The sequence below is a fragment of the Dasypus novemcinctus genome, chromosome 9, assembly GCF_030445035.2.
Source record: "Dasypus novemcinctus isolate mDasNov1 chromosome 9, mDasNov1.1.hap2, whole genome shotgun sequence".
Classification (NCBI taxonomy): domain Eukaryota; kingdom Metazoa; phylum Chordata; class Mammalia; order Cingulata; family Dasypodidae; genus Dasypus; species Dasypus novemcinctus.
This window is the reverse complement of record NC_080681.1, coordinates 106,215,250-106,237,180: the sequence shown is the minus strand read 5'-3', so window position 1 is coordinate 106,237,180 and position 21,931 is coordinate 106,215,250. Positions and strand designations below refer to the sequence as shown.

The following is a 21,931-nucleotide window of genomic DNA, read 5'->3' as shown; positions in this document are numbered from 1 at the left end:
ACAGCTCAGCTATAGGAATTCAGCCTAGGAAATCCTTTCTACTTGTAGTTGAGCTCCTATGTTCCATTGCTGGGACAAAAACTTTCACTTGCATTGGAAACTTTGTATTTTTGTTGGTACCATCAATACTCTTGTCCTGTCAGCAGTTTTATTTTCCTTTACAGTGGTTTTCATCATCTTGTTTATTTTTTAATGAGCAAATATTAAATTGCTTTGTTTATATTCATTTATATATTTATGTGTAAAATCTTGTTTAAAGTGCCTAATATAGGGAAGTGGACTTGGCCCAGTGGTTAGGGTGTCCGTCTACCACATGGGAGGTCCGCAGTTCAAACCCCGGGCCTCCTTAACCTGTGTGGAGCTGGCCCATGAGCAATGCTGATGCACACAAGGAGTGCCCTGCCACGCAGGGGTTTCCCCGCATAGGAGTGCGCCCTATAAGGAGAGCCGCCCAGTGCCAAAGAAAGTTCAACCTGCCCAGGAATGGCGCTGCACACACGGAGAGCTGACACAAGATGACGCAACAAAAAAGAAATACAGATTCCCGTGCCACTGACAACAACTGAAGCAGACAAAGAAAAACACGCAACAAATAGACACAGAGAACAGACAACTGGGGCGGTGGGCGGGGGGTGGGAAGGGGAGAGAAATAAATAAATAAATAAAGGGCCTAATATAAAAGCTGAATAAGCAAAGCACAAACCTGGCTGTAGAAGAGGTATTATTTTTCCTCTTAAATAAAGTATTTCAGGAAAAGAAAAGCTAATGTCCTTAAATAACAATCTGGCTTCAGCTTCCCTGATAATTTATAAGAGCCCTTTCTGATATGTCAGTGGGCAAGTGAATCCTGGGAAACATAGGATGTATATGTTGGGCGTTTGGCAGGTTGGTAGTAAGGCCAGGAGTAAGGCCAAGATATCCAGCAAGAATATGGTCAGGGGGATTGTGCTGTTCCATATTTTCTATTAATACCTTTGACCTCCTCATGGCCAATCTCTAGCTCTCATGAAAAAGTCAAAGCAGTGTATTTCTTTGGATTAGAATGAGAGTCCTTAGCTGATCCAGGAAGCAGGGCTAAGGGAAAGCAGGAACTTCATTAGTAGATGGCCAAGGCAGATCTTGTACAAAAAATAAATCTGGGCAAGACTTACTTAAGCATTGTCAAGTTAAAGGGTCAATATGTTAGCTAGAAGTATCTTGGTGACAATAGTCCTTTAATATGATACCTTTTAAGTTCCTCTGCTACAGTCTGGATGTATGAACTCCCTCCCACCCCTCTACTTCCTCTTGTAGAATTTTTTTTTTTTTTTTATTTAATATCTTTCGGGTTCTGGGATTTCACACTGATATATCTTGGTGTGGGTTGATTTTCATCCGTGGTCTGGGCCTATGTCTGTCTTCCTTGCCAGACTCTAATTTCCTTGAGAATGTAACTTCTCTCCTAATTTCTAGGTCTGTGTGCTTTGTTTGTCTGAAGAGGAAAAGCAGTTAGAAACAGACTTCTGTAGCCCTAAGAAATATTTATTACCACTATGACTCTAAGCTATATGACTTAAACAGTTGCTTTCTTGCATTTTATTCCTGCTTAGAATTCATTATTTATGAATGAATTAAGGTTTCTTTCCTTGGGGAAAAGTCACCCACATTAAATGCCTCTCCAAATTCCCTCTCTAAGCAAAAAACTTCAAGCTTTCCTGATAAATAATGAGAATTTTAAATTAGAAGTACATTTGATTCAACAGTATATGGTCTTTTTCTTTCTTCTTTCATTTCCTGTATGGATAAATTTTTCTTACCTTTGGAGCCAGATAATCAACTCGGAAAAGATGATCAGTCATATCCAGAAAGTCTTTTTCTCAACTTGTAAAACCAAAGAACAGTGGAGTAAATAGTAAATTGAGCATGAAGAATTTAGTATGAAAGGATGGATTCTTTTCCGTTGATTCATAACTGGCCCTGAAGGCAAGTGTCAGTAATTACTGTATCTTTGTTTCTGGTAAATTAGAAAGACTAAGATGAATTTTGTAAATAATACTTGTAGAATAGAGGGAGGCTACATTTGGGATCTTGTCTTTGGCTAGGAAGATTTGGATTAACATCTCTAGTGGATTTAATTTTTAACACATGAGGATTGAGAGCTTAAAATTAGCTGCATTATAGAGTTTCTATAAACATGCCTTGGAGTTCTGATTTAAAGTCAACATCCTAATAGCAGTTTAAACAATGGTTATTCTTCAAGTTAAGAAAGACAGACTTCTGGAGCTTATAGATAAGTCTCAGAAGACAAGTATTTGCCTGTTGTATAAATCTCATGTTTACATGAATGGGGCTTTAAGGTCTCCAGATGAGGGTAGCTAATGGCCAACTCAGGGCCTGTAGTTGTTTTTGTAGAGCCTTATAACCTAAGGTTATAGTTGCTGCAAAAGATACTAACAGCTCCTCTTCATCCCACCTGCTAATATGCCATTGTCCTAGTTGAAACTTTACCATATCTGTTCTGGTTTATTTCAGTAGCTTCATTTGATTGTTCATTCATTTGTTCATCAACCATTTATTGAGCAAGTAGCATCTGCTTGTGCTGGACAGGGCTATACAAAACAGTCTCTTTCCTCTGGGACATTTCAGACTGACTAGGGGATAGCAGTGAGATGGGTATCCAAATAGCCTAGAGAGTCAGAATGGGCTGCTTTCTGAACAAGGTTAAATCAGCACTGAATTACAAGAGATGGTCAGGAAGCGTCCAGATGCAGAAATGGGGACAGAGTATTCCAAGTAGAAAGAACAACATGTGAGAAGACCTGTAGTACTTCTGTTTAATAAATGAAGATCTAGATCAGGATATTGCTATTTTTCATCTCTATATTATTTGAAGTCTTTTTTTTTTAAGTTCAAGATGGAATTTGAGGGAAGCAGACTTGGCCCAGTAGATAGGGCGTCTGTCTAGCACGTGGGAGGTCCATGGTTCAAACCCCGGGCCTCCTTGACCCGTGTGGAGCTGGCCCATGCACAGTGCTGATGCGTGCAAGGAGTGCTGTGCCATGCAGAGGTGTCCCCCGCTTAGGGGAGCCCCACGCGCAAGGAGTGCGCCCCGTAAGGAGAGCCGCCCAGCGCCAAAGAAAGTGCAGCCTGCCCAGGAATGGCGCCGCACACAGTGAGAGCTGACGCAGCAAGATGACGTAACAAAAAGAAACACAGATTCCCGTGCTGCTGACAACACAAGCGGACAAAAAATAAAAAAGAACACGCAGCAAATGGACACAGAGAACAGACAACTAGGGCAGGGGGTGGGGGCAGAAGGGGAAAGAAATAAAATAAAATAAATCTTTAAAAAAATGTTAGTTATATAAAAAAAGAAGATATAATTGGTAAAATGGCCTCTTGAAAGGGAATCTTTATTACTGGCCCCTGTCTTTCTAGTCCTCCATCTTCCTTGAAGTTCCCTGAAAGTATTCAAATAGAGACTAGAAGATTCTCCAGAATTGCTTTTTTAAGGGGGATCTTAAGATATTGCCTGGCTAACTCATATGTCCTTTAATATTCAACATTCTTTTAATCATAGTCCTTTTTGGTGCCCTTTCTCTGTGCATCTCTCAATCAGAACACTATCACACATTTTGATCACAGCACTTATCACACTTAGAAGAAACTGATTTTTCACTATTTGACTATCCCATTAGACTCATGGCTCCTTGAGGACAACACTATTGTTTATCCTTTTTTTGTAACCATAGTGCCTAGCACATGGAGGCATTCCTCAAACATTTGTTGGTTAAATAAAATTCTATGAATTTAATATTTAATTTAAATTGAGTACAAGAGTACCTATTCTTGGACACACTGATTTTTATTCTTTCCAGAAGGTTTTGTTTCTGCTTTTTATTTTAATTTGGAGGTCTAGGTACAGAAGCAATAATAATCTGTTCTATAAGGTATCTTACACCTTGGGGTCCCCATGCGATTGACACAAATCTGGGGTTTCCCCTTTCTTTGTCTAAATTTATGGGAATTCTAGCTCCATAGTCATAGAATGCTTGATGAAATCCCTGGTAGGAACTTGGCAGCTTCCAGCTACCTTGGGCGATTCCCTTTAAAAATAATGGAAAGTATGGAGTTTCTTTATAATACTGGGAGATGTCCATTCCACAGTGGAAGAAAGTAGTTTTTATTGAGGATTCTGGATTGTGATTGCATAGCATAAACCAAGGTTCTCAGAAGTTCCAGAAAACCTATTATACACTTAAATGCTTTTTAACTTTTATATAGGTATTTGTACTTCACTAAAACTGTTTTAAACAATTCAGTTTAGAAATTTCTGCCTTTAAACATTTCCCAAGAGACTTTTGAAAGATGTTAATGATGAAGCACTTTTCAAGTGCCATTAATTTGCATGGTCTGGCAAGGAAGGGTTGAGAAGCCCTGTCCTAGTGGTATGCAGTCTCTTAAGTGGAATTGAAAATAGTGAAGGGAGAGAATAGTGTGGGTAAGAGTAGTCAGGGAAAATATAATATTTGGTTGTTGTTTTTTTCAGTAAACATTAATTGAGTACAAACCATATGCATGGTGTTATACATAGAAAAAAACTTGAATGAAACCAGAGGTCAGGATTGGAAGGGAAAATAAAATTTCAGTGATGTCAGTTAATCCTGATTGTAGATCTTTACTAGAGTTTACAGAATAATAAAAATAGCAAGTGCTTATTTAGCATTTGTTGTTTACTAAAAGCTTTACATATAATTCATTTAATCTTCACGATAACTTTATGAGATAGGCACTACTACGGATACCCATTTTATAGATGAGGAAACTGAGATAAAGAGAGATATATTGTGTAAGGTTATTCAATTAGGAAGTAGTGGGGCTAGGATTCAAGACTAGAAGTCTGGCTCCCTATGTCTCTGTTCAAAATCACTATGCTATATGAAATTAATGCAAACAATATGGATGGAAATGTTGATTGACATTGAGACACTATTTAAAGATGGCTAGTTGTCCTGCTTCTGGTATTCTGTTGTTTATATATTTGAAACTCTTTGTGAATTCCTCTTTTTCTTTTTACAGACATGGCTGGATTCTGCCAAAGAAATAAAAAAACAGATTCATGGTAAGTGGATATAGCCCCTTTTATAGTTCTTTCTTTTATAAGTCAGGGGATTTCCAGCCATTTTCTAGCTGTGGTCACTTTAGAATCCTGACTTTGGCATATGGCTTTGAAATTGAGATAAAGCCTATGCAAGTTGGAGAATCCATAATAGAAGGATGCAGCAAAGGTGGATGCTATTGAGATGTAGGTCAGATCTTGATTATTATTTTTTTTTACAACTAGGCAAAAATTACAGAAGACGAGCAGTTGAGAGTAGCAGAGGTGTAAAAGAACATAGATGAGAAGGAAAAAAGAATATGAGAGTCAGTTCTCAAAATGGTAGTGATTGAAATGGTAGTAACCTACTATTGGGAGTTTGCTACTGGATCCTGCTTCTTTTCCATTGTTCTGGACTATTGTATTCTTTCAACATATTTTCCTCTCTATAGCTCTTTTTGTCCCTTTCCAACAGACCCCTTCCAAATTGAAGAATAAGGAACTGTGGAAGAAAAAAAATAAAGGAAAGAACAGGAATTCTTTACCAGTAGCCCTTGTGACATTGTGGCTTAGCCTTTACCTCCAAGCCCTCTAGCATATATTACTGTTGCACATCCTGCTCAAACTGGTGTCCTGGGATAAATATTTCCAGGTTGAAAAAAATATAAGTTAAAATTTTGCAACCTCCAGGCCCAATGGGCTATCTAGGGGGTAAAGACTTTTTTTTTTCTTTTATAGGACTGTATTTCCTTTCAGTTTAGTTTATTTTTGAGGAAACTTTAAGGAAATGCAATAGTTAATATAATGATTACTGAGTTTTAACTCTACTACCTGAAAATAAATTTTATTTTTCATTTGTTTATTGAAAGGAAACACTTTTGTTATAGTGAAATGTTTTCCTTTAAAATTCAATATTTAATGTTTTTCTTTTAATAGTCAGTATTACTCAGGAACATATTGTGCAAGAGAACTCCTTGGGAAGAAAAGTTATGACAGACTTTATTTATGATGAGTGGAGAAAAATACCTAATAGATTGGAGAAAAATATTTAGTAGATTATCTTCTTGGCTATAAAAAAGATCTCTTGCTAAGAAAGAGAATTTAAGTATTTATTCTTTTTTTTTTTTTTTTTTTTTAAAGATTTATTTATTTATTTAATTCCCTCCCCCGGTTGTCTGTTCTCTGTGTCTATTTGCTGCGTCTTGTTTCTTTGTCCGCTTCTGTTGTCAGTGGTACGGGAAGTGTGGGAGGCGCCATTCCTGGACAGGTTGCACTTTCTTTGGCGCTGGGCGGCTCTCCTTACAGGGTGCACTCCTTGCGCGTGGGGCTCCCCTACGCGGGGGACACCCCTGCGTGGCAGGGCACTCCTTGCGCGCATCAGCGCTGCGCATGGGCCAGCTCCACACGGGTCAAGGAGGCCCAGGGTTTGAACCGCGGACCTCCCGTGTGGTAGACGGACGCCCTAACCACTGGGCAAAATCCGTTTCCCTATTTATTCTTTTTAAAAAATATATATAAACTAATAAAAACCTTTGGTTCATTACAGGGGAAAAAAGCACGCCCCTAACAGAAACTTTAATAAGGAATAAAAATGGCAACCTCTCATTAAGCCAAATAAAAGAATGTTTATATGTTGCAAATGTTTGGAAAATAGATGGGACTCCCCATCTGCCATATAGGAGGTCCAGGATTCAATTCTCGGGGCCTCCTGGTGATGGCAACCTGGCCCGCATGGCGAGCAGGCCCTAGTGGAGAGTAGGCCCATGTGGAGTGCTGGCCCATGCAGAGTGCAGATCTGCGCAGGAGTGCTGGCCTGCGCAGAGTGCTGGCCCATGCAGAGAGCTGGCGCAGCAAGATGACACTTGAAAAAGAGACACAGAGGAGAGACAATAAGAGACGCAGCAGACCAGGGAGCTGAGGTGGTACAGGAGATTGAGTGCCTCTCTTCCATTCTGGAAAGCCCCAGGATCAGTTCCTGGTGCCACCTAAAGAGAAGACGAGCAGACATAGAAGAACACACAGTGACTGGACACAGAAAGCAGACAGCGAGTGCAAAACAATGTGGGGTGGGTGGGGAGAGAAATAAATAAATAAATAAATCTTTTAAAAAATTATTTAAAAAATATATATATCCCCATTGTAAAAAATTTAAACATTATGGAAATATAATGGAGAAAGTATAAGTCTCCTAATCCTACTCTCTGGATATCATATACATGTACATATACATATTCATATACATATACATATACATGTTTTTAAAAAATACAATTATATTGTTTTTCTTTTGTTTGCTTGTTTTTGGTTAATTTAGTTTTTGTTTTTTACCTAGTTTTTAAAAGTAATTTTAAAAAATAGTTGATATAAATATGTGGTACGAATTTAAAAATGAGATGGGTATAGTACAAAAGAAATCTCCCTTTTAACCTTTTCCTAGCTATGTAGTTTCCTTTCCTGTAGACAACCATGGTAACCAAATTTTTTCTTTCCAGAGATGTTTTGAGTATATATAGACACATACATATACTTTTCTGACTCTCTTTGTCTCTTTTTTTTTTTCTTTAGGAGGCACCGGGAACTGAACCCGGGACCTCCCATGTAGGAGGTGGGTGCTCAACTGCTTGAGCCACATCTGCTCCTATGTATTTATTTTAATACAAATCTACAATCAATCTTTTTTACTGAACATAAGCTGTACTCTCCATATCAAAATATATACATTTACTTCATTAAAAAATTTTTTTTAGTGATTATATAGTTGTAGCACAATATTTATAACCAGTCCTATTGATGGGTATTTTGTGTTAATTCCAATAGTATGCTGTGACAAATACAGTTATAAGGTTGTAGTGAACTTACATTGCAGATATATATATATGTGCAGTTATGTGTCTGTTAGATAAATTCCTAGAAATAGAATTTCTAAATCCACACCTAAGTCAATGAATATTTAAAATTGTGATAGCTATTCAACAGCAAGGTTTTTTGTGTTTTTTTAAAGATTTATTTTTATTTTATTTATTTATTCTCCACCCCACTCCCCCTTGCCACCTGCGCACACTGTCTGCTCTCTGTGTGTCCATTAGCTGCATGTTCTTCTGTGTCTGCTTCTCTTATCTTCTCATCTCTCTTTAGGAGGCTCCAGGAACTGATCCTGGGACCTCTGATGTGGAAGAGAGGCACTGTATCATTGAGCCACCTCAACTCCTTGGTTTGTTGTGTCTCTCATTGTCTTTCCTCTGTGTCTCTTTTGTTGTGCCATCTTGTTGCATCAGCTTGTGGCGTGGCCCAGCTCTCGTGGCTCGGGCCAGATTGCATTCACCAAGAGGCCCTGGGAACCGAACCAGGGGCCCCCATATGGTAGACGGGAGCCCAGTCATTTGAGCCACATCCACTTCCCCAACAGCAAGGTTTTCTTTTTCCATACTTAAAAAAAAAACAGAAATGTAGGAGGCATATGTAACAAATGCTCATGTACCTACGACCTAGAATTAATATGTGTTAACTTTTTAATTTAAAAGAATTTAGAACAGAACAGGTAAAGTTTGTCTCCTATGTTTTTCTCTGAATCCTATCACCTTCTCTCCCTGCCTCTACGAATCTGTTAAGAATTTGCAGTGATTCTTTTCAGTCATGTTTTTATATATTCCCTCACATATCCATTCTGTGTACAATATATAGTATTGCTTAGTATGGTTGTTTCGGTTGTTTTTTTCCCCCATCAGACCTAGTCTTACCCATTTGGACCCTCTCCTGAAATTTATTGTTTTCCCACCTCCCAGTTTAATTTTTTGTTTTGTTTATTTCTTTGGTTCTAAGTAAGAAAGACCTCACCTATTGAGTCAGGCCACCAACCACCCCCCATTTTTCTAGAACCGTACATATCAAAAGCAAGAATCTTTATACCTTATGTATACACTGTAAAATGCTGATGTAAAATTAACACAAATTATGGACATTTTCAAAATATCCTTCCATGTTTAAAAAAAAATTTATAGTGGAATTCATGAAAGCGCCATATATTAGACCATCCTTTTCATGAAGTATGTAAGCTAACCACGTTGATAAGTTATTGATGGAACTATGCTTTTCTTTTAAAAATTATAGTGACATATTGTCATATAGATTAAAAAGTATGCATATACACACAGATATACAAATATACTTTAAAAATATACAGTGTGTATGTGTATGTGTATACATACATATGTACATGTTGTATTATATGTATCAACAGTTGTGTTCTGACTACCCAATTAAGAAATGGAACATTATCAGTACCTTAGAAACCCAGGTATGACCTTTCTCAAATGTGTCCTCCTCTCTTTCTCCTGCAGAAGCCCTCACTGTCCTCAGTTTTGTATTTAATGAGTCCACTGATATTTTTTCAAATGTTTTTTTTTAAAGATTTGTTTTTTATTTATTCTCCCCACCCCCCAGTTGTCTGCTCTCTGTGTCCATTTGCTGTGTGTTCTTCTGTGTCTGTTTGGATTCTTGTGAGTGGCAGGGGGAATCTGTGTCTCTTTTTGTTGCATCATCTTGCTGCGCCTGTGTGTGCGGCGCCACTCCTGGGCAGGCTGCGCTCTTTTCACGCAGGGTGGCTCTCCTTATGGGGCGCACTCCTTGTGCGTGGGGCTCCCCTACACTCCTTGCGTGCATCAGCACTGCATGTGGGCCAGCTCATCACACAGGTCAGGAGGCCCTCTGCTTGAACCCTGGACCTCACATGTGGTAGGTGGACACTCTATCATTGAGCCACATCTGTTTCCCTAGATAATGTGATTTTATATCAGGAAGTGAAACAACAGGTGATACATTAATTTGGTTTATAGTACATACTTTAAATATTGCCCATTCCTTTTTTTAAATTTTTTTAATTTTGAGAAACAGTAATAGGATTGTTTTTTGAATCCAAATGTCACTTAAAATTTTGGAGATTGAAGCATTAGAAGTGGTGATAAATATTGGTATGTCTAGGATTCGAGACGTCTTTGTGAAATTGTCTGAAATTTGCCCATTAGTTCAAATGTTGAAGGAACATGTTGACCATTTCTTTTAAAAATACTTTATATGCTTAAAACTACAACCCATTAAATCATTCAAATTACTTCAAATTATAATTTGCATGTTATTTTCAAATATTAGCAGTAAAAGTGGTATTTTGGGATGAAACACTGAATACAAAATATAGAATGATGTTAGACACAAAGTTTAAATACCGTGGGAAGCGGACTTGGCCTAGTGGTTAGGGCTTCCACCTACCACATGGGAGGTCTGTGGTTCAAACCTGGGCCTCCTTGACCCGTGTGGAGCTGGCCCACACACAGTGCTGATGGGTGCAGGTAGTGTCGTGCCACACAGGGGTTTCCCCGCGTAGGGGAGCCCCATGCGGAAGGAGCGCACCCCATAAGGAGAGCTGCTCAGTGAGAAAGAAAGTTCAGCTTGCCCAGGAATGGTGCCGCCCACATGGAGAGCTGACACACAAGATGATGGAACAAAAAGAAACAGATTCCCGTGCCGCTGACAACAGCAGAAGTGGACAAAGAAGACGCAGCAAATAGACACAGAGAACAGACAACTGGGGTGGGGGGGAAGGGGAGAGAAATAAATAAATAAATAAATCTTCCAAAAAAAAAAAAGTTTAAATACCTGTAGATGTTTATAGTAGGGTAGTAATATCCAGTGATTAGCATGGGCTTTGGATTAAGAGAACCCTGAGTTCACTAGCTGTGTACTTTCCTAAGCCTTTGTTTCTTCTTTTCTAAAATGAATTAATACCACTTTGTGTTGCTATGAGAATTAAATGAGTGAAGAGGGATATCATACAATAAGAACTGAACTAAATGGCATCTTTTAGTATCATAACAATCACACTTGTTTCTGGCTGAAATCAGGCCTTATTCTTTGGGAACCCAACAGTCAGGTTAGTTTACATGACAGAAAAACTCTGAAGAGTAGCACACACCTGGAAAAATTGAAATGCTTTCTCCATCTAACCTTTACTCATAATCTCTGGTTTTCATTGTAGATCAAAAATATAACTCATTTGATTGAGTTTCAAAATTGAACTCTTGTACTCTTTATACCTAAAATATTTTTATTAGAGCTATGGATTCTAATAAAGAGCCACCTATCTTACCTCTTCCTTCTTATTTCTAAAATTATCTCCAAATTTCACCCATATTAATGGGAAGTATGCTTTTGTTTATTTGAGATAATATTGAGAGTTTTTACAAGTAATGCCAGAACCAAAGGAAAACATTCATGGATCACCTGAATGACCTTTGAGAACCCAGAGTGGTATATAGATCACATTTTTAAAACTACTGCTACAAATATGTTGACTTGTAGGCTGTTTTCCTTTGTGTTATATTTTACTTGTATATTTTTTTATTTTTGTTTTTGTTTGTTTGTTTGTTTTGAGGTAGAAGGAGCAGAGGATTGAACCTGGGACCTTGTATGTGGGAAACCAGCGCTCAACTACTGAGCCACATTGACTCCTTTGAGTTGGTTTCTTTGTTTGTTTGTTTTGTTTTTTTATTTTGGAGGCAATGGGAACGGAACCTGGGACCTCCCATGTGGGAAGCAGGTGCTCAACACTTGAGCCACATCTGTTCCCCCTATGTAGTTTTTTGTTTTTGTTTTTCTCTCCCCTTCCCCATCCGCCCTGTTCCCCCCTCCCAGTTGTCTGTTCTCTGTGTCCATTCCCTGTTTGTTCTTCTGCGTCTGCTTGCATTATCCGGCGGCACTGGGAAACTGCATCTTTTTTGTTGCGTCATCTTGCTGCGTCCGCTCTCCATGTGTGCGGTGCCACTCCTGGGCAGGCTGCGCTTTTTTTCATGTGGGGCGGCTCTCCTTATGGGGCGCACTCCTTGCGTGTGGGGGGCATCCCTGCGCAGGGCGCCCCTGTGTGGCACAGCACTCCTTGTGTGCAGCAGCACTGAGTGTGGGCCAGCTTACTACACAGTCAGGAGGCCCTGGGGATCGAACCGTGGACCCTCCATAGGGTAGATGGATGCTTTATCAGTTGAAACACAGTTCCCCATGTAGTTTTAATCTTCTATAGACAAAATTGTTCTATTAAGTTGGGTAAAAGAATGAGATCTCTGACTCTGAAATGTCTAAGCAGCTCTCCTTTTTATTTAAAATAAAAATAATGCTTTACCCCCAAAGGATGAAAATATTAAAAGACTTCAGAAAAAGAAACTTTTGAATATTTTGAGATATTTCTAAGAATCAGAAATTTTGGCATAAAATATAAAATTCTTTTGTGTTTATTTTTATAGGTGTCCCTTGGAATTTCACATTTAATGTAAAATTTTATCCACCTGACCCAGCACAGTTAACAGAAGATATAACAAGGTAAATAATTCATTAATAGTTGAATATATAATAAATAATTCTCATCATCATAAATTCTGGGAATTTCCTTTTCAGAACTGAAAAAAAAAAAACAGGATGAGCTACAAAATGGTTAACTTCAGATAGGAAATTTCTTGTCACTTTAAGGCAGGCTTGCAAATAGGTGAGCCTAAGAGCCAATGTATCTGCGATTTGCCTGGAAGAAATTGGTAGGTGAATTAGCCCTTCTTATTTTGGGTACTATGCCGAGCTATGGGCAGGGTTCCTATAAAGCATATAACCTCCAAAGGGCAAAACACTAATATAGTGGTAAAATAGCTACTCCTCTCCCATGATGTTCCTTAGGCTAGAAACATCGAATAATAATCAAAAAAACTAAACTCTGTGTATTATTTTTCTTATTTCTTCTATCTCTTTTTAAATGTATGATTGGTACATGATCCTCATGAACTGACTCTTCCTCAGTAATTGAGTGCCCTTAATTTATTAATTAAATCTTATACTCTAAAAAAAGAAGCCTACTGATTTCTTCTAAGAAAGTGGCCTTTATTGGAGTCTTTAAAATTTTATAAAAATATTAACAAAAGAAGAAAACGGAAAAGCAGTATATTGGAGAGGACTACTGTACATATTTTTATATTGTGACAATATCTTGCAAGTAACTTTACACATAGTAGGTGCTTGGTAAATGTTTGTTGAATTAAACTGTTGGTTGGCAGTAAACTTGCTTTCTAATTCTGCTTTTGCTATCATCTATCACATTAAGATAAATTCACAATCTCTGGGTCTCAGTTTCCATATCTCTAAAATTAGAGAATAGACTAAGCAAATGCTTTATAAGTCTGATTGTCAAGTTCTGTGAAAAGTCTATACCATTTTTTATTCATCATTATTGCTCCTTGTCTAGTCATCTCCCCAAATCTTTAAATTACTTATATTTTTGTGGAATTTACGATTCTTTCTGATATTTATTTTTTAAATATGTGTTGAGTGATTAATTATAACTAACAAAACTATTACTGATGTGTATATTATTCAACATCTTATGGTCAAAGTGGGGGTATGATGTTAATATAGGAATTGTTAGTTTAATCACACCTTCTAGCATTCCTGTTTGGTAAAATGGTCTGACTGGTCAGCTCAGTCAGTTAAAACAAGTGCACAGAAGCTGACATTCTGACATCATACTGACAGAAAATACCTAGTACCTGGTGGGGGAACTCAACTGATGTTTGTTGAACTAAATTGTTCTAATCCAAGTTTGAATTCCCAATAATTTACCATGTAGGTAGAATTAGTCTCACAGGGTGATTGATGATAATGTGTGGAAAGCTGCTTTCAACGTAGTCCATCTTGTGGGGAAAATATCCCAAGTGTTCATATCCTAGTGAAAATGTGTCAATATGTCATCTTTGTATACATTTTATAAAGTAGTTTGATAGAAAAGAAAGAACCTAGTTTTGGAGCCAGCCAGTCTTTTTATTCTCTGATTTAAGGAAGCTAAGCCTCTGAGGCTTAGTTTGACAATGTATTTGACAATGATACCCACCTAATACATTTTTTAGAAAGAATAGATGAGATATTTTATATATAGAAGGTACTTAGTGCACTCAAAAAATATTAATTTCTTTCTTCAGACTTTTTTCAACTTTTCCTCTTTTGTAAATTCTTTCTTGATACAGAGTCCAACATGATTTTAGTTTTTAGACTTAAAAAAATTTTTATGTGGAAAGTTTTCAAACACATGGAAGTAAAAAATAATGGTACACTCAATAGCTATTTACCTATTACCTAGATTTAACAATTATTAATATTTTGTTATATTTACTTATATCTCTTTTTCTCCTCTTCTCTCCTTCTCTTCCTTCTCACGCTTCCTCCTTTGTCCTCTTCCCTCTTTTCTTTATCTATTTTGTTGTAATTGTTGTTGCTGACATGATAACATCTTTCCTCTTTTGCCTGTAGATATTATTTATGTCTTCAACTTCGGCAGGACATAGTTGCAGGGCGTCTGCCCTGTTCCTTTGCAACTTTGGCATTATTAGGTTCTTATACCATCCAGTCTGAGCTGGGAGACTACGATCCAGAACTCCATGGTGTGGATTATATCAGTGATTTTAAACTGGCCCCAAATCAGACCAAGGAACTTGAAGAGAAGGTCATGGAATTGCATAAGTCGCACAGGTAAATATGACTCCAGTATTTGCTCTGTTTGTTTTGGCAATAATTTTAAACTCTTGCCTGGTATTGATCCAGTGCTTGCCTTCGAGGGAGCATGGTGTGGAAGAGTCAGCTTGAGTTTAGTTCCCTCTGTTGTTTAACTTTGGAGAAGTTTATTTAAACCCTCTGAACCAGTTTTCTCATTTGAGTAATGAGAGTTGCATTGCGGGATGAAAACTAAATGAAGTAATGTATGTAAAACATGTACACAGTGCCTTGCATATAGTAGGTGCTCAAATTGTAGCTAATATTATTTTTTCAGATTTTAAACGTATTATGCTGTATTGAGTGCCTTGAGATCCTTGGAGCAGGGGTTCTTAACTTGGGACACATGTGTCCCTGAATAAATGTCACAAGGCCCATGAAACTCCTGAAGGTAGTTTTTTAAAAAATTTTATTAATGTGTGGAACTATGTCCCTTTTTCCTGTGCAGAATCTACAGTTTTCCTTAGATTCTGAAAGGGATCTAGGGTTCAAAATGAAGTTAGAAGAGGATTTTGGGAAAATGGTAGATTAGGAAGCTCCAGGAGTCAGTCTCTCCACTAAAACAACTACTGAGCCGGCATGAATTGTCTAGATCAACTATTTTGAAACTCCAGGTCTAGTGGATCACTCACTGTGCGGCATCCAGGGAAGAGCTGAAGGAAGAGGCTGACAAATTGTGATAAAAATCAGTGAATTTCACCCTCTGTGCAGTGGGTACTATCTCCCAACCACATAACAGGAAGCCGTGGGGACTGTACCTAGTTCCTTGTACAGCTTGCTGGTACCAGGGTGGGCTATAAGGACCTAATTCTCCAAAATCTGGGAGTATGTGGTGATTGTTAATCCCTGCTTTTGATAAACTACTTCAGATTTGCTGGAGGCAGGTTCTGAGGGCAGCCATTGTTACAACTCCCCTCACCCCCTCAAGCAAAAGTGGCAGATATGTTTAAAGAGACAGTACCTCTTTTTATTTCTTCTCTTTTCATTTTCCATTTGGTAGTAAAAATAATTTGGAAAAGTCACAAATTGATGGCTTCAGCCCTCAACAATAACAACAACAAAAAATCCTAGCAATCCCAGAGGAGTGGGAGTGGGAAAACTAGATTTTTAGAGGTACAACAACATAATTCTCAAAATGTCCAGTTCTCAAGAAAAATGACAAAAACACAAAGAAACAGGAAAGTATGGCTTATTCACAGGAAAAAAAAATTTCAGAGTATATAATTAGTGGTATTTGGTGTAATAACATAGTTGTGCATTCATCACTTCAATCATTATTAGAGCTTTGGATGAATTGTATGCTTTATTAATATGTATCATTGAAACTGATTTGGTAAAACAAAAAAATTTGCCAGAAATCATAAATGAGAAAGTCATACATTGAAACTATTAGACTTTAAATCAACTGTCTTAAATATATGTTCAATGAGCAAAAGCAATCCTTATAAAGAGAAGTATAGGAAATTAGGAAAATGTTGTGCAAACAAAATCAATGTAGAAAATATTATTATTAAACGTTTTTTTTGGATCTGCAAGCACAATAATAGAAATAAAAAACTCACTAGAGGGATTCAGCATTGGGTTTGAACAAGCATAAGATGGGATTGGGGAACTCAAAGACAAGACATTTGGAATTATACAGTCCAAGAAGCAGAAAGAAGATATAATGAAAAAAAATGAACAGAGTCTGAGGGACCATTGTGACACATCAAGCACCAATATACACATCATTGGAGTCCCAGAAGGACAAGAGAGAGAGAGAAAGATACACCAAGAGTATTTAAAGAGGGGAGTGGGGGACGAAGATGTGACTCAAGCAATTGGGCTTCCTTCTACCATATAGGAGGTCCAGGGTTTGATACCCAGGATTTCCTGGTGAAGGCAAGCTGGTCCATGCATAGTGCTGGCCCATGCGAAGTGCTGCCCCATGCAGGAGTGCTGCTCTGCACAGGAGTATTGGCCATTGTTGGAGAGCTGATGCAGCAAGATGATGCAACAAAAAGAGACACAGAGGAAAGACAATAAGAGATGTAGCAGACCAAGGAACTGGGATGGCACAGGAGAATGATCATCTCTCTCCCACTCCGGAAGGTCTCAGGATCAGTTCCTAGAGCTGCCTAATGAAAATACAAGCAGACGCAGAAGAATACACAGTGAATAGACACAGAGAACAGACAATGGAGGGAGGGGAGATAATAAATAAAAATAAATCTTCAAAAAAAATAGAGGGAGGGAAACGGACTTTGGCCCAGTGGTTAGGGCGTCCGTCTACCATATGGGAGGTCCGCGGTTCAAACCCCGGACCTCCTTGACCCGTGTGGAGCTGGCCATGTGCAGTGCTGATGCGCGCAAGGAGTGCTGTGCCACGCAAGGGTGTCCCCCCGTGGGGGAGCCCCACGCGCAAGGAGTGCGCCCGTGAGGAAAGCCGCCCAGCGTGAAAAGAAAGAGCAGCCTGCCCAGGAATGGCGCCGCCCACACTTCCCGTGCCGCTGACGACAACAGAAGCGGACAAAGAAACAAGACGCAGCAAATAGACACCAAGAACAGACAACCAGGGGAGGGGGGGAATTAAATAAATAAATAAATCTTTAAAAAAAAAAAAAAAAAAATAGAGGGGAGTGGATGTAGCTCAAGTGATTGAACGCCTGCTTCCCATGAATGGGGTCCAAGATTTCTTCCCCAGTACCTCCTAAAAACAACAAACAAAAAATGAACAACTCTCATTGAGGAGCAGATGTAGCTCAGTAGTTGAGCACCTGCTTTCTATGTATGGGGTCCTGGATTCAATATCTGGTACCTCCTAAAAACAAAAAGCAACTCTTACTGGGGAGCAGATGTAGTTCAGTAGTTGAGCACCTGCTTCCTATGCATGAGATCCTGGGTTTCAATCCCCAGTGCCTCCTAAAAAAAAAGTATTTGAAGAAATAATGGGAAAGCAAATGTGGCTCAAATGATTGAGCCTCCTGCCTACCACATAGGAGGTCCTGGGTTCCATTTCCTGTACTTCCTAAAGAAGATGAGCAAGACAGTAAGCTGATGCAACAGGCTGGTGCAGCGAGCTGAGGCACGGATTGGCATGGCAAGCTGATGCAACAAGATGATGCAAGAAGATACTCAAGGAGGAAAACATGAGAGACACAACAAAGCAGGGAGTGGAAGCGGCTCAAGCAATTAGGTGCCTCCCTCCCATATGGGAGGTCCCAGGTTAAGTTCCTGAGCACACAATGAACAAGCACGCAATGAACAGAGAGTGAGCACAAATGGGGGTGGGGAGAAATAAATAAAAATAAATCCTAAAAAAAAATAAAAAAGAATGCTTGAAAACTTCTCAAATCTAATGAAAGATATGAGTATACACATCCAGGAAGCTCAACAAACTCCAAGTAGGGTAGACTCTTAAGAGAGTGACCCTAAGACATATTATAGCTAAACTGTGAAAATCCAAAGACAAAGAGAAAAAATTTTTTTAATTGCCTTTTTTTGATACATGGATCACAAAAAATGTTACATTAAAAAATATGAGGTTCCTATATACCCCACCCCCCACCACAGAGAGAATTTTGAACGCAACAAGAGAGAAATGATTTATCCCCGATAAGACTAACAGTGGATTTCTCATAAGAAACAATGGAGACCAGAAGACAGTGGGATGACATTTAAAGTCCTTAAAAACCTGTCAACCAAGAATTCTATATTTGGCAAGATTATCCTTTAAAAATGAAGGAGAAATTAAGACATTTACTGATAAACGAAAATTTAAAGAGTTCATGACCAGAAGACCCACCTTAGAAGAAATGCTAAAGGGAGCTCTTCAGGCTGAAATAAAAGGACACTGGACAGTAATTCAAACCCAAAGGAAGAAATGAAGAGCATTGGTAACTTTAACTACATAGGTAAATATAAACTCCTGTATTATTATACTTTTGGTTTGTAACTGCTTTCCGCCCTATATGACTTTACAGGCAAATGTATAAAATAACATTTTAGATCTCTGTTAATGAACATATAATACATATAAAGATGTAATCTAAGAAATAACAATATAAAGGAAGAGAGACAAAGATATATAGAAGTAGAGAGATTGTATACTACTGAAACTATGTTAGTACTTGACAGACTAGTTTGTAATTAGGTTAAGATGTTAATTGTAATTATAAGTTAACCACTAAGAAAATAACTAAAAAGTGTAGAAAAAAGGAAAGAAGGGAATCAATTGGTATAATACCAAAAAAGCAACTAAATACCAAGAAAAGGCAGTGATGTAGTAATTGAAGAAAGAAATACATACAAGACATACAGAAAACAAATAGCTAAATGGCAGAAGTAAATCCTTCTTGTTATTACCTTAATGTCAATGGATTAAATTCCCATATTAAAAGGCAGAGATTGGCAGATTGGATGAAAAAATTTACTCCATCTATATGCCATCTACAAGAGACTCACTTTAGGGTACAAATGGGTTGAAAGTAAAAGGGTGGAAAAAAATATTCCGTGCAAACAGTAACCAAAAGAGAGCCAGCGGGAAGTGGATAGGGCTCAACTGATAGAGTGTCCACCTACCATATAGGAGGTCCAGGGTTTGGTACCCAGGGCCTCCTGGCCTGTGTGGTGAGCCGGCCCATGCATAGTCCTGCTGCGAGCAAGGAGTGCCATGCCATGCAGGGGTGCCCCCCATGTAGGGGTGCCCCACACGCAAAGAGTGTGCCCCGTATGAAAAAAACACAGCCTGCCCAGGAGTGGCGCCACATACACAGAGAGCTGATGCAGCAAGATGAAACAAAGAGACAAAGATTCCCAGTGCTGCCTGACAAGAATTCAAGTGGACACAGAAGAACACACAGTGAAAGGACACAGAGAGCAGATAATGGGGGTGGGGGGGTGGGGGGAGTCGGAAGGGGAAAGAAATAAATAAAAATAAATCTTAAAAAAGAGAGAGAGAGAGCCAGATGGGAGCAAGTGTAGCTCAAGTGGTTGAGCACCTGCTTCCAATGTACTAGGTCCTGGGTTTGATCCCCAATACCTCCTAAATACAAAAACCAACTATCACTGGGAAGTGGATGTAGCTCAGTGGTTGAGTGCCTGCTTCCCATGTATGAGGTCCTGGGTTCAATCCCTAGTACCTCCTAAGGGAAAAAAAAAAGAGGTGCTACAACTGTAGAGGTCTAGATCATTATGCCAAGGAATGCAAGCTGCCACCCCAGCCTAAAAAGTGCCACTTCTGCCAGAGTATCAGCCATATGGAGGCCTCATGTCCACTGAAAGCTCAGCAGGCCTCTAGTTTCCAGGGAAAGTCCTCTAGCCCTCGGGAGGAAGAAGAGATCCACAGCCTGCCCTAATCCCAGAGGCCCAGAATTGAGACACAGTGGATGCAAAAATCCTTTTGCAATCAAGAAGTTCTGAGGAGCAGGCAAGAATCAGCAGAGTGGAGAAAGTGGGATAGGGAGGGTAGGGGACAGCTTGCATGTCCTGTATCTCAGTCCGGGGTCCATAGCATCACTCCCTCTTCCATCTTGGTTGGGGAAAGGGGTGAGGCAAAGGAACCATAACCATGCTCTATCCAAATGCAAGTGAGGGAAATACTTGGAAAGCCTGTACAAAATATCCTTTAGAATCTCCAGCTTTTTGACAGCGGCCTGGAAAGGGAAGACATTTTCCCTTGAAAGAAAGATTTATAAAAATATTTCTCGGGAAATGGACTTTGGCCCAGTGGTTAGGGCGTCCGTCTACCACATGGGAGGTCCGCGGTTCAAGCCCCCGGCCTCCTTGACCGGTGTGGAGCTGGCCCATGCGCAGTGCTGATGCGCGCAAGGAGGGCTGTGCTACACAGGGGTGTCCCCCGCGTAGGGGAGCCCCACGCGCAAGGAGTGCACCCATAGGGAGAGCCGCCCAGCGCCAAGGAGGGAGCAGCCTGCCAAGGAATGGTGCCGCCCACACTTCCAGTGCCGCTGACGCCAACAGAAGCGGACAGAGAAACAAGACGCAGCAAAAAGACACAGAAAAAAGACAACCGGGGGAGGGGAGGGAAATTAAATAAATAAAAATAAATCTTAAAAAAAAAAAAAATATTTCTCATGCCAGCATGAAAGATTAAGTATGAGAGCAGATTGATGGACCCAACCCAGGAGCCACTAACATTCTGTAGAAGGGAATCTCAGGGCTAGGGCAGGGTTTTACCAGGTCTGTCTCCTCATAACATACTCTGGAGACAGGGTGCTGGGAACTCTCCCAAGCAGTGGGTTGTGATAACAGGCAAAAGGAGTGGTTGGCCAACTGCAGGCCTACAGCTCCTAAGCTCACTCTTACCCCATTCTGGACCAACAGTTTTATTTATTTGCTCCCTTGGATAACTGCACCTTGGGTCCCAATTTCTCCAGGATGCTAATTGCACTAGCTGTGTGCAAATGATGTCTCTTGTGCATTTTTAAACTTATTTTCCTTGAAATAAATATTCTGGTTTTGTATTTTTGTCTGTTTTAATCTAAGGCAACATTCCTGCACTGTGTTCTCAGGTGCAAGAGCAATCTCGGGGATAACTTGGCAGCAGCTCCAGATCTGCACTGCAGGAATACTTCTTTGTTATTGATTGTTGCTTTATTACCACAAAGAACAACTATTTGAACTACCTCATTTTTGCCAATTACAGCTGACTTTTCTCCCATACTGTCCTCTTGAAATCTCTCCGCCTGGAAAGTGTTTCATGGGAGACTAGGTTTTTAATAGGGTCACCCCATAACTTGATCTCCTATTGAAAGATTGGAAATTCATCTAAAAGCGAACATGGTACAGAGAGGTTAGGAGAGGTAGGGCCATGTCACAGGTCAAGAGAGGAAGCCAAGGTTACGTGAGAGTCATCTACATATGTAAAAAGCGTTCCTGTCCCTAGCCTTTTTATCCTAGAACATGGGATTTTTTTTTTTTTTTTTTTTTTGCTGGGCACCCCAGATCCGTCCTTTACTGGATTAGGCTAGGCTTGCCATACAAAAAATGGTGTATGTGTGTGTCCAAGGGTGGATGTATGAAGCAAAGACTGAAATACTTAACCTTTAAAAAAACGTAGACTTTTCCTGCTTGGCTTCCAGAGAGGCCATAAGTGGAGGCTACTTTGTGGTATCCAGAGCCAATGTCCTACTCTGCTGCAGTAGTGATTAGTGTCATAGTAGCTAAAGGAGAAAGGGAGTTTTGTTTACATGCTATGAAATCACTGCCAACCTACCTCACTGTGTTAAAACAGGGCAAATACAATAGAATGCATTGGGTGATGCGTGCCTGATCCTGGGTTCTTGTCTC

At 39.4% G+C, this 21,931-nt stretch overlaps 1 protein-coding gene across 21 annotated transcripts in view; it reads left to right on the top strand.

Moving 5' to 3' along the window:
* Nucleotides 1-21,931, top strand: part of EPB41 (erythrocyte membrane protein band 4.1) — a 240,694-nt gene that overhangs the window by 106,794 nt on the left and 111,969 nt on the right. For all 21 annotated transcript variants that reach the window (XM_058304765.2, XM_058304760.2, XM_058304761.2 and 18 more), the window contains exons 5-7: nucleotides 5,059-5,101; nucleotides 12,364-12,439; nucleotides 14,405-14,623. In XM_058304765.2, the coding sequence (XP_058160748.1) occupies nucleotides 5,059-5,101; nucleotides 12,364-12,439; nucleotides 14,405-14,623 (338 nt within the window). The remainder of the gene's footprint in view (nucleotides 1-5,058; nucleotides 5,102-12,363; nucleotides 12,440-14,404; nucleotides 14,624-21,931) is intronic.